The 16,478-nt window shown below is 43.7% G+C and overlaps 1 protein-coding gene across 1 annotated transcript; it reads right to left on the bottom strand.

Moving 5' to 3' along the window:
* Positions 1-13,815: 13,815 nt before the first annotated feature.
* paqr7a (progestin and adipoQ receptor family member VII, a) lies at positions 13,816-16,250 on the bottom strand. Its single transcript, XM_079287510.1, has 2 exons — positions 16,181-16,250; positions 13,816-15,244 (listed from the first exon to the last, which is right to left on the bottom strand). The coding sequence occupies exon 2, from the start codon at positions 15,208-15,210 to the stop codon at positions 14,152-14,154; it is 1,059 nt and encodes a 352-aa protein (XP_079143636.1). The 5' UTR covers positions 15,211-15,244; positions 16,181-16,250; the 3' UTR covers positions 13,816-14,151.
* Positions 16,251-16,478: the final 228 nt, after the last annotated feature.

The raw sequence follows: 16,478 nt of genomic DNA, 5'->3' as shown, positions 1-16,478 counted from the left end.
AAAAATGTTGACCACATGTTCCCACCAGAAGAAAAAGTCAGGGGATCACCAAAGCCATTTGGATCCATCATCAGAGGATCTGTTTCATGGCAATCTATCCAACAGCTGGACAGAAAAACCGAACAACCAAACAGAGAGACCGGCATTGCCAATCCCAGGTCCCCTCTGCTAGCTATCCAACACAAATGTAATTCTGGCAGTCTATTTACAGTGTCAGTGTTTGTGTTGCCCAGTTGTGATTGATCGCACACATGATGCAGTCGGTACATAAATGAAAAGGCGCTTTGATGCTCCTGAGGGCAGATTATTATAACAAGGACACCTGCGTTCACTACTTCATCTTAATCCAACTGGCAGTTCCAACCCCTTCAGGCATTCATTGTAATTTTGAACAGACCCAGAATGTGTCGCTGAGATGTGTTGTGAAAAGCATTCTTTTTTACATCACATGTAAGGGATGGACAAACATGAATGGACTTACTCATGATTAACGGCTTCTTGCTGTTTGGGGAGTATACTGAGCTTCAGTTCTTGGAAATGAAACAGCAGTACGAACAGACAGGAATCCAAGAGTGCAAAGCACAGGGCGGTTCTGTCCATTCAATGGTCCTGTGACTGTAGAAAGAAGGAGAATAAGAATCAAAGAAAGAGACATTTTCAGAGAGAGTGTAGAGCGGGGAAATCAATCACTGTGGAGAAAGTGACCTGATGAGAAATTCATGGAGGATAACCATCGAACCAACGTAATGACAGCGATAATGATACCCACGTCATCGTGTCCTGCTGCACATCGAGCCTCAAGCTCGCGAAACATTTTCGCTTTTTGTCAGATGCTTGACTTCTAAAAATAAATGTTTTTTTTGTGTTTTGGTCACATTGTAGAATAGAAAAAGAAAGCTCCTGCAGGTCAGGAATGAATGCTCGATAAGCTGTCAGTGCTGTACGTGTTTAGTTGTTGATTTTAATATGACATTTCTTTTCAATTTATTAACTATTTATCGTCATGAAGAAAACATTAGGTGATTATATGACCACTAGAGGGCACTAGCGATGTGTGGTTTGTCCCAGTTCAACACTGAAAGCATTACTTTTATTTAGCAGGTGCTAAAGTCGATGATGAGTGTGAATATAATATTTTTACGGAGGGAAAACGGAAATATTAATCATACTCTAACGACATCAGTATATTCAGTGTGCTGTTGATGGATACTGGAGGTTTTTTCAGGGCAGACATGTTGACATGCCACAGCAGAAATAGCAACGCCATTAAACAGTATTGACTTCCATTCAGGTGTGTCTGATTCATTGATATTAGTTACACCTCTGCTTCTCCTGCTGTGTACGACCCATCAAAAGTCTACCATGAAATAGGTCAGACAAAGCAATGCACATGGAAACATGGTTTGTGCATTTGACTGCAAACTAAATCTTTCTCCAAAATTGCCATTTATGATAATAAGTTCTTTGTTATTATCATTATTATTATTCAAACAAACAAAAACGCTTCAACCGTATAGAACATAATAAATTATATTTCAATTTTATTTTATTGGTGTTAAGTATTCTGAAATATAGTATGATAATTATTCTATATTATTCTATATCAATCATATCAAATAAGTGTAATAATGATATACAATATTATATTAACACATTTTAAATGATGATAATAGTTATTAAACTACTTACAACACTATTTGCAGACTGTGCCTTCCTGGTGTCGGTGAAGCTGGGCTTCCCTCGGCCGTGCTGAGGAGGAGAGACGTCTGCTGACCTCAGAGAGGTTGTCCTCCAGCTGCTCTGTGGAAGAGGAGCGGCCCTCGATAAAGAAGCGGGTTCAGGGCCTCTCGGGCTCCTGGGGGACTTCAGGCCGCGAGCCAGCGGGAGCCTCGCCGTCTCTCTCTGTGGTGAATTTAAAACAAATGATTACGTGTTGAGCAAAACCTCTCGGCACAGAAACCGACGTTTTACCATTTCTGCCTGTTCGGTTTGTTCCATAATATTAGACGTACAGATTTCTGACATTTGCATTTGTGTCATAATCTCATTTTTACAGATTTACACATACCATCATAATATCTTAAGTCATGCACTGCATTAGAGTTTAAAAAGTAAAAAGTAAACAGAAAGGTCTGAACTTCTTAAGGCCAGCCTCGACAGCGGTTGGTAAGAAGAGGATCAAGTTCTCAGTGTCAACAACCTCCTGAATGTTAAGCAGGGCGCTGCTGTAAAAAAAAAAAGAGACCTTCTGGTACAGCAGAGGCCTAAATATTTATTTTAGTCACAGGAAAGACAGCAGAGCGATAGGAGGGATGATGACTGACGCCAGGTGTCACGCAGCGCAGTAACCCAGATTTCCCCTGACAAGCTGAGAGCTGCACGACCTGAAGTGTGATGTATTCACAGCCATTCAGTCAGTGTTGCTCTTTCTGCTTTTTGACCTCTTGGAAATGAGTTGGAATCTGTGTTTCATTGTCACATCAAATCTCCCAACTGCTGGTAACAGTTCAATTCAATTCAATTCAATAACAGACAATTCAATATCTGCTCTGTTATTTTATTGTACTGTAGATATTGTGCATTCCATATGTTATATTTTACTCTGTAAATTGCTGCTGCTACAAACGAATTTCCCCCTGGGGATAAATAAAGTTTACATCTATCTATCTATCTATCTATCTAACAGAGGTTCTTAATCTGCAGTATTTATGGTGTCTATTATGTCTACATTGTAGCCCTACATGTGTGTGTGTGTGTGCGTGTGTGTGTGTGTGTGTGTGTGTGTGTGCGTGATCATACCATATTGCAACATATCATTATGCTTCCTGCTTGGTTGACTTGAATAACTGTGCGTATTGTCTTCAAATTAGTTCTGTCTTGACACAACAAAGACAAGATTAATCAACTGAACCGAGTTCCTTGTACGCAAACACACCACACCCCTTGACAGTCAAGGAGTGTTTCACTGTGTGTGTGTGTGTGTGTGTGCGTGTGTGTGTGTGTGTGCCCATGCTTGTATTTGTGCAAGTGAGAGACAGCTTGAACTTTGAGACGTTTTCCTTTATTCAGCTTGTCCTTCGCTCAGTGTGATAGATGTTGTTTTTCATGGGCCCTTGAGCAATGTTACTCAAATTCGGGGAATCCCATTCTTAACCCACCATAACAGACACACACACACACACACACACACACACACAAACCTTCCCAGTGGAACTAATCTGTGAAAAGCAATTTAGACAGTGAGAGGAGGACGAGGAGGAGATAGAGAAGGAAACATCCCCCAAAATGAAGTCCAACACACACACACACACGCACACACACACACACACGCTGACAGAGAGACGGATATAAGGAAGTGGATGAGACACACAGCCGTCTGTTTTTAACATGTAGTCGGAACACGTCCCATTCATCATCTATGAGTGTGTTCACTGTGCTGTAAAGGGACGTTCTCTTTGACCTCTTATACTCCATCACCTTAACAACAGGTGTGGTTGTGCTGACCACCTGCTACCAACACACACACACTAAAGGCGGTGACAGAATGAGAGCGCATTGAGGAACACACATAGGCCTTAACACACCTATTCTGCATCAACACGCTCCCACTTGCAGACAGAGGCACAGTGTCAGGATAGCGGACGAGGCAACAAGGCGGTAGGACGGCAGCGCAATGCTGCCTTCATGTGCTGCAGGAAATACTGAAACTATGAGATGAGCATGCATAACTGACGGAGTAAATGGTCATGAGGAGGCTGAGACTGTTTCTGAGGAGTTCCCACCTTGACAAGAATATCTTTGTTAAAGCTGCATTCATTCATTATTTGGACAATTGGGGGCAGTTGAACAAACTATACAGTGTTACGGTGTAGTTTATTAATTAAAACCAATAACAATTGCCTCCTGGAGATGAGGATGCAGTGAGCCGATTTTGTGGACCACAACACCAAAACAATGAGCTGAAATAGGATAAAGGGTCTACAGACCAAAGACGGTGGGTGATAATTCTCTGTGGGCTCAGCGCTACAAGCGACATTACTCATGTCATATGATCCAGGGTTCAATTAAAATATTCATCAGTGCAGATTTAATGACTGGAGAATGTAGCGAAAACGCATGCCTGAGGTGATAAGTGACATCTGATCGGCACAAACTATTTGTGGTGGAGATGAATAAAGCTTCTTCGTGTGTTCTGCTGTCTTGCACACGTGTCTGTTGCCATGCAGCTTTGATGCGTTAAGGCGTTGTTCCCTCTGTGTTTAAGAATCTGTTTTGTTCTATTGTTTTTTTTTCTTGGGTTATAAAATGGTTAATTAGGACGCACGATGCTGGCAGGCCTGCTGAGGGAAATCTGCAGCTTGTCACTGTTTTTTCTGTTTTTTTTAAAAGATGGAGCAGCATGAGCTCAGGCAAAAACAGAGATAAGTACAATTGGATTCCAGCATGGTTTAACCTGTGTGTGTACCAGTAGCAGCAAATGAGATCACACAGTCATGCACCCACCAGGTTTGTCAGAAATCACACATCCACCATCGCTCTTTTGGGAAATCAGTGAGGGAGATCAGCCCTGTTATATGGATTCACTGAAGTGCACAAAAGGTCAAAACAGAATCGGCTCCTCTTGTTTGACGACTGAGTTAAAAAAACACCTTCTGTATATTTAATAATTGACAGTTGGATTTGATCGCCAGCTGATCCCGAACAATGATAATTACATCAGGACTGACGATGTGCTAGAAATTGATCTGATTTTCCACCAGTGATTAAGACACACGGAGTTGACCTAGATAAGTAGCAATCAAGGTGGGAAGGTGGGAAACAGAGCGAGAGAGAGAGCACCCACACAGAGAAGTCCTGAGTCCTCATTTAGACGAACACTGGGGGGGATTCTTTAAGTACGGAGCCAAATGGTTCTCTCAATCAAACGTGGTGATTTAAACCGCGCCACGTCCTCCAGCCTGTTTTGCATTCGATCCCTTTGGGAAAATGCCTTATTTGAGAGCTATACACAAAGTACCTGGACGTTGACAACATACGGAACGAATCAGGCTTTTAATTGCCTTTGATTGCTGTTGTTCAGGGGATCCTTACGAGGCTTGTTCAAGTGCAGTTTGGCTTTGTTTCCTGAAGCAGGAAATCTTGAGAAGTGGATGATTGTTGAGTTTGAAGACTCCCTGCAACGCCATTAAATACCCACAGGATGAATTATTATTTTCACACATTGCACATATTCTTCACACCGTGAACATTCAGCTCATTTCAACCTCTTCATTTTAAATACTATGCATTTCTCTTCAACAGATATATTTTACTTTTCTAAACTGTAGAGAGAGATTCAATATGTTGACAGCATTACAGAGATAAGCTCTTAATTAACTCTGTTTTTAACTTTTCTCTGAGAAACCTTTTTCCCGTCGTCCGTCTTTATATGTTGTTCAACCTCACTTGCTCTGAACACTGATCCATGTGTCTCACCTTTGAGCTGGCAGCTGCTTTACAACTCAACGCTCACTTTTTTGGGCTCTTTCCCTTTCAACTAAAGCTTTAGTTCTAGTCTTTCACATCAGCGAGGTTAAGACAAGTGGACCAGGATCTTCTTGAAAATGCCTGTGCAGGTGCATCAGAGTTGGCTGTACAGATTTCTTTCCGTGCACAAACAGTACACCTAATCCTGAACAAAACCAAAACACATGCAAACACCTGACGTCCACTGAAGGCCGGCTGTGACGCTTGTTGATCAAGTCTGGCAAGGAGGAGTTAACGCCTCTATATTTGGTTTAGGGCGGTTTAACTGTGTACTGAAGACACAACAGAGCTCAGCAACCTTGTGTTTGAGAGGCGCTCCCAATTCAGCAACACATGAGCCCCACCCAGTGTTGCTGAGGAGGACATCAGTGGGAACTAAACCAGAAGAGTCAAACTGATTACTTTCAAGAGGTTAAAGCTGGAGGTTAAATGGGTCAAATGACTGAAGACCTCAGAGGGGTCACAAGTATGAACCCACAGAAAGTTATAATTTTGTCTCAGCTCTGCTGCTGGAAGTGCGTATGAACAGTTGTTTGCTTCCATTTCGGCCATAATGGGCCGATAAGTCAGTGTGGTCAACAATATATGAATACAACAGTAACTTCCCATATCATTGTACAATGAAACAAATGCTGACTTGCAGTTTTAAAATGTTCATTCAAACAGAATAGGCTGTTAACTTTGCCTATATTGCACTTATTTAGTCTCACATGAACGATAACGGCAGAAATTGTGATTTTTTGTAATCAACCGTTGTTTGGTTCATCCAACCACCTGTGAAGTACTTTTGGAACGTGCCTGCCCTTTTAAAGCCAGTCTTCAATTCCAGAGGGGCCCAAAGAGCGTCAAGCAGGCTCCCAGCTGCTTGTGAGCCACTGTTGACAAACCTTACAGCATAAAAGGTCACTTAACCTCAACTGTATGTGCAGCTGGATCTGGCCCAATCGGAGCCCTTGATGGTAATATAAGTCTGCTATTTAAATTGAGGAATACATTGTCCAATACTTCTTTAATAACAATAAGACTATGTAGAAATGTTGACACCTCTGTGGATGAGAACAAGTTACTAAATGTAACTGTCTTTTACCGCCCCCTCCTGGCAGATACAGGAACCTGCCACTGCAGACTTGAAACATGTTGGAATCAACACCGTCATTTCAGACAGTGGGAAGATGGGGTTTGGATGAGGGGCACAACACAACCCGAGTCAACATTGAAAGCAGCGCCCTTAGATCACCTGTTGAATGTGGCAAGTATCATGTCATATTTACTAACATATGAACACTAAATACAGCAAACTGTCAGTGAAACAATTCTCACTCAAACAAGAAGTCTGCAAAAAACAAACACTAGGGCTATAATAGATTAAACTGTTAATATAACCATTGACTCCATATTGCAAAGGAAATATTGATATTGCACACGAGTGAGTAGTTTCTACTGAAGCAGCGATGACTGATAAGTGTGAAAGCAGCAGGAAGGAGCTCCGGTTTATCTCCCTCACACCAGTGAAGCAGCCTCTCACACAAGAAGCCGTTTTTAATTTAGGGTTCAGAAACTCACATTACTCTATCGAAGATCAAACTATTAAAGCAAATAGCAAAGATAAATATCTAACTATTTATTACAATAACTTTGTTCAACACTTAAAATCCTTTCAAGGGTGCGTTTGCACAATCCCACATGAAGTATTTCATGTGTTAAAAGACACGTTTAAAGTAGTCTTCAATGTACTCACAATACATTTCCATGTCAAATGGAACCAGCCAAAGAGCTGCTTCTATGACTGTGTTTACGGATCTCATAATTTTGACTATGGGGATATTTTAATTAGCAAGTCTGCCAGTTTAAAAAAACCCAAAAAAACCAAAAAAAAAAACAGCTTTTTTAAAAGTTAGAGGGCCACATAAAATGATGTCCCGGGCCGGATTCGGCCCCTGGACTCGAGGAACCATTTTGCAACACTTCTTTTCCACACTAGATGGCACCAAGCCTACAGCAATATGCACACATGCTGGGCGTTTACTAGTGCCACACAGCAAAGAGGTGAAGCCAAGACACAAAAACAAGATGTACATTTTATTTGAATAAAAACACCAATTATTCAGCCAAGGACAACTTCTGCACCTATTTGAAGGAGGAAGATGCATTAGAAACCACGCGCATGCGTATAGAACAGCAATATATGATGAAGTACTCACCTGCGGTCCCTTAAAGCGACTGATCCTGATCCATTTGGTCTCTGGATGAACACCCTGGACCTGTGGCTTGTAAAATGCAGCGGGCCGCTGGGGGGCCACGCTGGCCGGCTGCTGAGCAGAGGGCTGCTGGGGGGCCACGCTGGCCGGCTGGGGGGCCGTGCTGGTCGGCTGCTGAGCAGAGGGCTCCTGGGGGGCCACGCTGGCCGGCTGCTGAGCAGAGGGCTGCTGGGGGGCCACGCTGGCCGGCTGATGAGCAGAGGGCTGCTGGGGGGCCACGCTGGCCGGCTGGGGGGCCGTGCTGGTCGGCTGCTGAGCAGAGGGCTGCTGAGGGGCCACGCTGGCCGGCTGGAGGGCAGAGGGCCGCTGGGGGGCAGAGGGCCGCTGGGGGGCAGAGGGCCGCTGGGGGGCCGGCCTAGCCCACTGGGGAGCAGAGGGCCGCTGGGGGGCCGGGCTGGCCCACTGGGGAGCAGAGGGCCGCGGGGGGGCCGGGCTGGCCCACTGGGGAGCAGAGGGCCGCTGGGGAGCAGAGGGCCGCTGGGGAGCTGGGGTGGCCCACTGGGGAGCAGAGGGCCGCTGGGGAGCAGAGGGCCGCTGGGGAGCAGAGGGCCGCTGGGGAGCAGAGGGCCGCTGGGGAGCAGAGGGCCGCTGGGGAGCAGAGGGCCGCTGGGGAGCAGAGGGCCGCTGGGGAGCAGAGGGCCGCTGGGGAGCAGAGGGCCGCTGGGGGGCCGGGCTGGCCCACTGGGGAGCAGAGGGCCGCTGGGGAGCAGAGGGCTGCTGGGGGGCCGGGGGCCGCCCGACACTCACTTCCTTCCGGTCAGCAGGTTCTTTCAGTCGTCTGATAGCATTGCCACCAAAGTTCTGAGGGATGTTGTGGGTTCTGGTCGGGGCAAAGCGCTGACCAGAGGTCCCTACACTGCTGGTCCCAGAGGCAGGGAGGTTAGGAGCATTCACAGGAACCGGTTTGCGTGGGTATTTGTTCCCAGTCTGAGTCTGGCTGGGGTTATTTCTAGTTCTCTTATTTTGAAGAGACTGGAAATAGGAAGGTTTTTGTGCTACAGAGCTACCACGTGAAGACACTCTTCTAGCAGGGGCACTGGCTGATGTCCTCGTCCGGGCAGGGATTCTGTGCGGCCCAGCAGCACCTGTGCTAGACAGGCTGGAAGCTTTCTGTGCTGCTGACTGATGGGAGGCAGGTTTGAAGGCGTAGCTTTCCCGAGGACTCTGATAGTTGCTAGTACTTGGTGTACCCTGCTGAACTGGCCAAGTTCTCTTCTTGCTAAGTGAAGATTGACGATACTTACCGAGTGAACTACCACTAGCAACATTACTAGAAAGGCCAAAGGAGTGCTTTTTCGGAATCGTCTGCACATTTCCATGACTCAACCTAGTCTTTGGCCAGTTAGGTTTTGACTCAGAGGTGCTCGGCACCAACCTGACTGAAGGATAGCCACTTCTAGCTGGCTGTGAACCACCTTGTGTGTAGCCACTACTGGGAAATCTCTGGCTAGAACCACTGCTAACTTTAGTGTTGAAGCTGCTGCTCTGGGCTGAGCCACGGGAACCAGAGGCCCGTCTGAGTTGATTCTGGAAATCGCTGCCACCAAATCCACTACCCTGCTGCGAGAAGCCAACATCTGTGTTGCCGTTTTGTCCCCGAGCTGCAAGAGAAACAAAGAGAATAAATCCACAGCTTGTAAATCACACCAATAAATGACAGCGACGTTTGTGTGTTGCTCACCTTGTTGGGCCCACACACAAAACACATGCTCTGCTTGAATTAAGCAAATCAGCAAGACCCTGCACAGAAAACAAGACATCCGGTCAGAAATGGTCCAGCAACTCCACAAATACTAAAAACAGCTGAAAGAAACTTACCCCAAATGAACGCCACAAGCCATTTTTGTGTTCTAGATCAAGCAGCCTGGTCAAAGCAACAGTAGCCAAACAGCCCTGAAGCTGCTCTGCATGTGGTGTGTGCAGCAGAGAGGTAGCATTTATTGCAAGCTGCATCCAATCACTGCTTATTGTGTCTCCTGGAGCACCTGAGAGTCAACCAACCAAATCACTCCAGGAAGCTGCAGCACCACAGCAGTCCACGCTGAACTCCTTTCAGCACCGAACCTTTTTCCAGACCCCATCACAAGATAATTTAATTGAATTGAATAGCTGTAAACATATTTAACAGATTTCAAACAAGCCACATAAAACAATCTCTACTCAACAATGTGACTGAGTCAAGAATGTGAAATAGAAAGAGACAAGAAACAAACTTTAATTTCTCCTCCTCCTCCTGTTAGTGTGTTCCCCATAGTCAATATATTGCGTACTATCCTTATGGTTCTGTCTTATATGCATAATGATTGTGCTGCTCAGTCCCTCCACACAGTAGTTTAGATACAATAATAACCATTAAAAAAACAGTGAGTGTACCATACTTTATGATCCAGACTGTGAACTGCAACGCTCATTGACAACTTTGCTGGCACATATTTTACATGAGGTTCCAGATTTTGTTCTCTAATATCAGACCCAGAAATGTATTTTCATGAACTCTTTCATTAACGTTGGGCCTCATTCACCAATATCTTCATAAGCGTGTTCTTAAATATGTTCTTGAGAAAGGTCCTAAGAAGAGCCTAAGTCAGATTTGTGACGTGTTCTAACCTGTTTTCTAACAAAGAGGAATCTTATCGTCCAAGTAAATTGAAGGCATGTGCCAGTTGATCCTGATTAGCATCAGTAAACGCCCTGATAATCCTGCATGAGACTGCACGAGACTGCACGAGGCTGCAGGGCCATTTGCACACACGTAAATTGAAAAGAAAAATTGAGAGTTTCAGTCAAAAATGCCCAAACAAATGTCTGAACAAGGTGAAGCACTAGGGGTGTAACGGTTCACAAAACTCATGGTTGGGTTCGGTACGATACAGTAGAAAACTATAAATGCCAGAGAAATGTACTTGATTTTAAAATATATTTATTCATTACAACTAACATCATGAAGTTATTCTTTGACTTTGAACAATGATGGAACTATACCTGAGTGACCCGTCTTCTGGGGTGTCTTCTTAGCAACACATAAGCATAAAAAACAAAAACTGCTCCTTAATGTTATGTAGTATTGTTACTTCCATCTTGCAAAAGAGATTTTTAATCTCAATGGGACTACCTGGTTAAATAAAGTTTTTTTTTTTTTAATATAATATATATTTTTTTAATATATAAGATATTTAAGATATATAAGATATCTTGAACCAGAACTCCCTGTCGGTATTGCTCTCTCCTACTGTGTGGACGTTTGGGGAAACACATGAAACCAACACATAGCTGCAATGTTCATGCTCCAAAAGAGGTCTGTAGTAAAAAATGTTATATATCTATCAGATTATTACAAACAAACCAATGCACTGTTAATTCCGACATGCCTTACATTCTTGTGATCCAGTTGATCTTGAAGCTGCACAGCTAATGCACAGAGGAACAATTTCAAGCAGTTCAGAGGTTGTTTGAAATTAGAGAGAGCCTGTGTGGATTTAGGGAAACGGGCATGTTTAAAAGAAGGAATTACAAATGGGTAGTTCAATTTTCAAATTTTTTTTTTTTTAAAGTGGTAAAACAATATAAAACGGAGGTATTATACTGTTTCGTATGACACATTTGGAACTTTGTTTTTGTAAAACTAGTAGTGAAAGAGTTGGGTATTAGAAGAGGCTTTGTTCAAAGGATAGGAGTAATAAGCTTAAGCTTCAGCCCCCACCTTTTGGGTCAGTATCTTTCTCTTTCCTTTAAGTTAATGCCTTATTGTTATGTATTTATTTACATGTGCATTCTTTTTGGAAAATTGTCAACAAGGACCGGAATAAATCATTGCTACTACTTTTACTCCAAACGTAAAAAACAAATAAATCACAAACAAGAAATGGCCGCAGACGACAGTAAACCACAATAACATTTATTCACAGGCTATGACGCGTTCCAGCATGTTATGTTTCGTCGGCTGTGTGAGGATGTTAATGGCGGCAGTTCAAGCACACACACGTTTGGATATTGCGAATTTCTGCACAGCCACCTCGCCTAAACGACGGCTAAAAGGGCGGCTGTACACCAGATTTGTTTCCAGTATCCAAGGCAGCTCCTCCCTTTAAAATACTGCTATGTAGCGAAATCATTATTTGAAATACTGCTATGTAGCGAAATCATTATTTGAAATACTGCTATGTAGCGAAATCATTATTTAAAATACTGCTATGTAGCAAAATCATTATTTAAAAGACTGCTATGTAGCGAAATCATTATTTAAAATACTGCTATGTAGCGAAATCATTATTTAAAATACTGCTATGTAGCAAAATCATTATTTAAAAGACTGCTATGTAGCGAAATCATTATTTAAAATACTGCCATGTAGCGAAATCATTATTTAAAATAATGCTATGTAGCGAAATCATTATTTAAAAGACTGCTATGTAGCGAAATCATTATTTGAAATACTGCCATGTAGCGAAATCATTATTTAAAATACTGCTATGTAGCGAAATCATTATTTAAAATACTGCTATGTAGCAAAATCATTATTTAAAATACTGCTATGTAGCGAAATCATTATTTAAAATACTGCTATGTAGCGAAATCATTATTTAAAATACTGCTATGTAGCGAAATCATTATTTTGACACAGTTCAAAAGCTCCACTAAACGTGTCGCTGCCAACATCATTAGCATCATTATGAATTTGATTGGATAGAAATTTAAAACAAAGTGACTTTGTGTCAACAAACATATGTATATATTCTTTGAACCTTTAGCTTGTTGGAGACCCCTGGATCAGACCATATCAGTGACATTTTACTTTGATTTCTGACTGTTAAGTCATTAAAAACACAGTTTGGTAATCAACACCACATTCTATCCTGGCTTGGAGGAGGGCTGCATGCATATTGTACTGTATTTTAAAGATAACAGTGAAGATAACGTGGACACGTCGCTCCTCGTAAAGTGTGCAAAGGTCAGCTCGCTCCTGATAAATACCACACAATTCTTCCCATCCCTCTGGAAGCTCTCGGACATTTGACAAGAGAGTTTTATACAGCGGTCAGCAAGATGTCACGTCACGATTCAATGTTGCACACATGAAAACTCAAGGAGAGAAATTATGCTTTTTATAAAAAATTTAAAAAAAAGATTATTTCTGCCACTCTGTCCCCAAAGAGATGTTTGTTGAACTCAATCCCACTGTGTTTACAGCTTGGTCAGTAGTTAGCCTTATTATCTCACAAAGACATACCTTCATCTGTCGTTAGTACTCATGGAACACCTACATTCAGATTTCCCTTATGGGCTCAAAAGACACAATCAAGATTTCCAATAAGACATTGATTCCTGACATCTAAATATACACAAAACAGTCTACATGTATACTCATGTCTGAAATAAGAAATATCCATTTTTAAGACTTCAATATAAATTAGATCCCTCGTAAAAAAATATCCTTGTTTCTTAAACAGTCTAAAGGCTGTGTGTCAATATACATTTAAAAGTATACGATAAAATGGAACGTGTGTTAGAAAAACAACAAAATAGTTAAAATCTGCCAATGAAAACATCTCAGAGATTTCTAACGTACACATATGACTTAAATCCTAAAGCTGAAGAAACAGACATTAAGGGGCCGAGCGCTGTAACGATCACAAGAGAATAATCAGCACCAACTTCAGGCAAAATATTCCATAAAATGTGGCTCCTAAGGCACGACCCCGACAGTCCCCATATGTCGTCTTTTTTTTTGGTTTTACTGCAAAATGGTAAATTCTTTGTACGTTACGCGATTAAAGTGTCTAAAGTTCAATTGTGAAGGTCGTTTTATTAAGTCCTTTAAGCAACTTCCATAATAATGATTTAAAAACACATGTAAGTCCATTAGCTCGGGTGAAATATGCCAACAGCACGAATATCAAAACAGGTATTCAATGTCAGTGACTGTCAAAATATATTAAAATAAATATCTCCACATTTTCGATGGTATTCCACATCTTATCCCAGTATTGTAGGATAAAAGAAAAAAATCCCAAACAACCGGACGATTGAACGAATCCGACTGCATGTCATCTACAGTTATCGGAAAGAGCAGTGCTCATGTAAATGAGCACATGCTGATTATGTAACATGTAAGATTTAATAACATTTTTCAGAATAAAGCACCGCCCTTTGCTGATCCATGATACTGTGAATGAGTCCGCAAATTCTAAAACAAATCGGTGGCAAAATACAAACTCCTCACGTCTTGTAATCTGCCTCTTACAGCCAGGGAGTCCAAAGCCAAGCCAGCAGCATAAACAATAGAATTAGTTCACTTTACATCAAAGCAGTTAGTCTGGAAGGGAAGGCACATTAAGGCTTTTGCATATCCTACAACTAATCTAATACATCACTTGGACTTGGCGTCCAGCACTCGTTTCGCTTTCCTCAGCATGAAGGCAGCGATCAGCACACACACAGCCAAAGTGGCCGCGTACAGTCCCACGAAGACTGCCGCCTCGCCGCTCCCGTGCAGACGCGAGTACAGCTCCCTGCGGCCCACGTAGTCGAGGTGGGACGCGTGGATCTGACACAGGGTGCAGCAGGACAGAAACACATGGAACAGTTGATGACTCTGTCCCACGAAATTGCACCGCCCAGGGAAGCAGCGCTCCAGCAGGGGGAAGGTGAAGAAGAAGGAGCAGCTGAGAAAGAAAGCGACCTGGCCAAAGTGGTAGGCGATGGCCGGGTCGTCGCCGGCTGCAGACCGCGACACGAGTCTTTTAGCCACAGGGCTGCTGTCCCACATGTAGGCAATCGCTGAGGGCACCACCTGGCACACCTTACGCACCCACGTCGGTAGGCTGTGGTTGCGGTACTTGCCGTAGCAGCATCCCAGGCACGACAGGCAGCTGAGGACGGCGGCAGCGGGCATGAAGACGCCGCTCACGTGTCTGTGCAAGCTCTCATCCACAGCGTAGTAGAAGTGGACGACGGCACTGCCGTACTGATACTGCGCTACCCCGACGTAGTCCAGGAAGAAGAAGACGTAGTGACACAGCGCAGACTTGCCAGCCAGCAGGTGAGCTGCCGCGCTGAACGCCGAGTAGGTCAGGGAGGACAGGAAGAGGATCAACAGGGGCCACGAATGGGGATCGCCGACAAAGTCCACGGTCTCGGCGAGCTGCCGGAACTTCATCAGGAGAACTAAGAACGCCAACAGGTGAGTCCAGACGTTGACGGTCTCGTTGTGGCGCTGGAATAAAGACAGGAAGTAGTAGCGCCAGTTTTGGTTGAGCGGTCGGTAGCCGGTGCAGATGTAGCGCTCCCTGAAGTAGTAGGGGACCTCGGTGTCCCTCACGGTGCCGGGCATGGAGGGTGTGGCCTCAGTCAGCATCCGGGGGACCGCCCTGATCTGCTGCAGGCTGATGAACACTCGCCCGATTCTCTCCATCACAATGGTCGCCATCACGGTCAGCAGCTGAGCGATGCACACTGGGTTCCTGCAGAGATTTGAAGTGTTTACAGCCACACAAATTACCTTTTTGTTGTTGTCGTAGAGATATAAACATCAAACTAAATACTTCAGCAGGGATCATCAGTAATCAGATGCGTCTCCTCTCCTGCATGTATTTGTGGTGGTTTATCTTTTTTGTTGAAGTTCTTGCAAGGTATCGCGGTTGTAAATGTGGTGTCTTTTTTAAAGTTAACATGATCTCGGGTTAGTGAGGTTGCCACTGTAGGTTCACACGCTTTCTACGTTTGTCAGAAAGAGGTCATTTGAGTGCTGAAACATAGTCAATGTTTAACCCTGTTGTTAGAATTAAGACTCAAGAGTGTTGCCACAGTGATGCGTGGCTTCCTTGAGCTACATGTTGAAGATGTTAAAATCTGTCCGGTAAAATTCACACGCTCCATAGCTTTGGAGTCTTTCTCTTTATTGATATGAGCATCAAGTTATTTATCGATACCAAGTGAGTCCAGCCCTGAGACTTCCTGCAGTAACAGCGATGGCTGGTGTTATGTAATGATGAGCACTGACAGTTCTGCTCTCACAAACTGTGTTGAAAAAGATCCCTCCCTCCTTTGCAGTTGTGTCTGTCTGGCATATAGTTTGCAGGACAAGCAGCAGCAGGCGGTGTGCTAACTATGACTGGTGAAACAAGAGTGGATGAAATTGTATGACTTTCACTTGTGTAAAAATGTCACAAACCTAATTTGTTGTTGCCATCACTGGTGAAAGCATGCCGCATCAAAGGGACTTCATCTGGGTTCACTGGACCGAGTCGGGTCTAATTAACCGTGCTGTAAAAAGCTCCGGGACTGAACCCGAGGCAGTTCACTGAAGTTCTGCCCTCCGCCCGAACCACAGGCGGAACTCATTGAATCCATTATGCATCACTTTAACAGGTGACCTCATTTACTGACTCTTTACCCACCTTGTAATGACTCCTGGTTTCCTTCTGTGCTCCCTCAGTGGAAATGAACTCTTCCTCCTCCTCCTCCTCCGCCCGGTCGAGACAAATATTCAACAGACTGGTTCTGAAGTGAGAAAGTTGCATCAAGCTGACGACCTTTAAGCACAGCCGGAAGTCCACTGATTTGTCCATAAAGAATAAAACAATGTAGCCGCGCTAAAACTGATTGATGTGCATAAATGCATATGGATCAAATACAAATGTCAAATGAAAAATGGAAAAGGAACTTGTTTAATTCAATGTGGCTTTATTGACATGA

This window comes from Melanostigma gelatinosum, assembly GCF_949748355.1.
Source record: "Melanostigma gelatinosum genome assembly, chromosome: 17".
NCBI classification, from domain to species: domain Eukaryota; kingdom Metazoa; phylum Chordata; class Actinopteri; order Perciformes; family Zoarcidae; genus Melanostigma; species Melanostigma gelatinosum.
Note: the sequence above shows the minus strand (reverse complement) of the source record. Positions and strands in the feature narration are given on the sequence as shown.

Coding starts and splice junctions, on each gene's coding strand:
- paqr7a (XM_079287510.1), bottom strand. CDS start 15,210: ATGGCGACCATTGTGATGGAGAGAATCGGGCGAGTGTTCATCAGCCTG.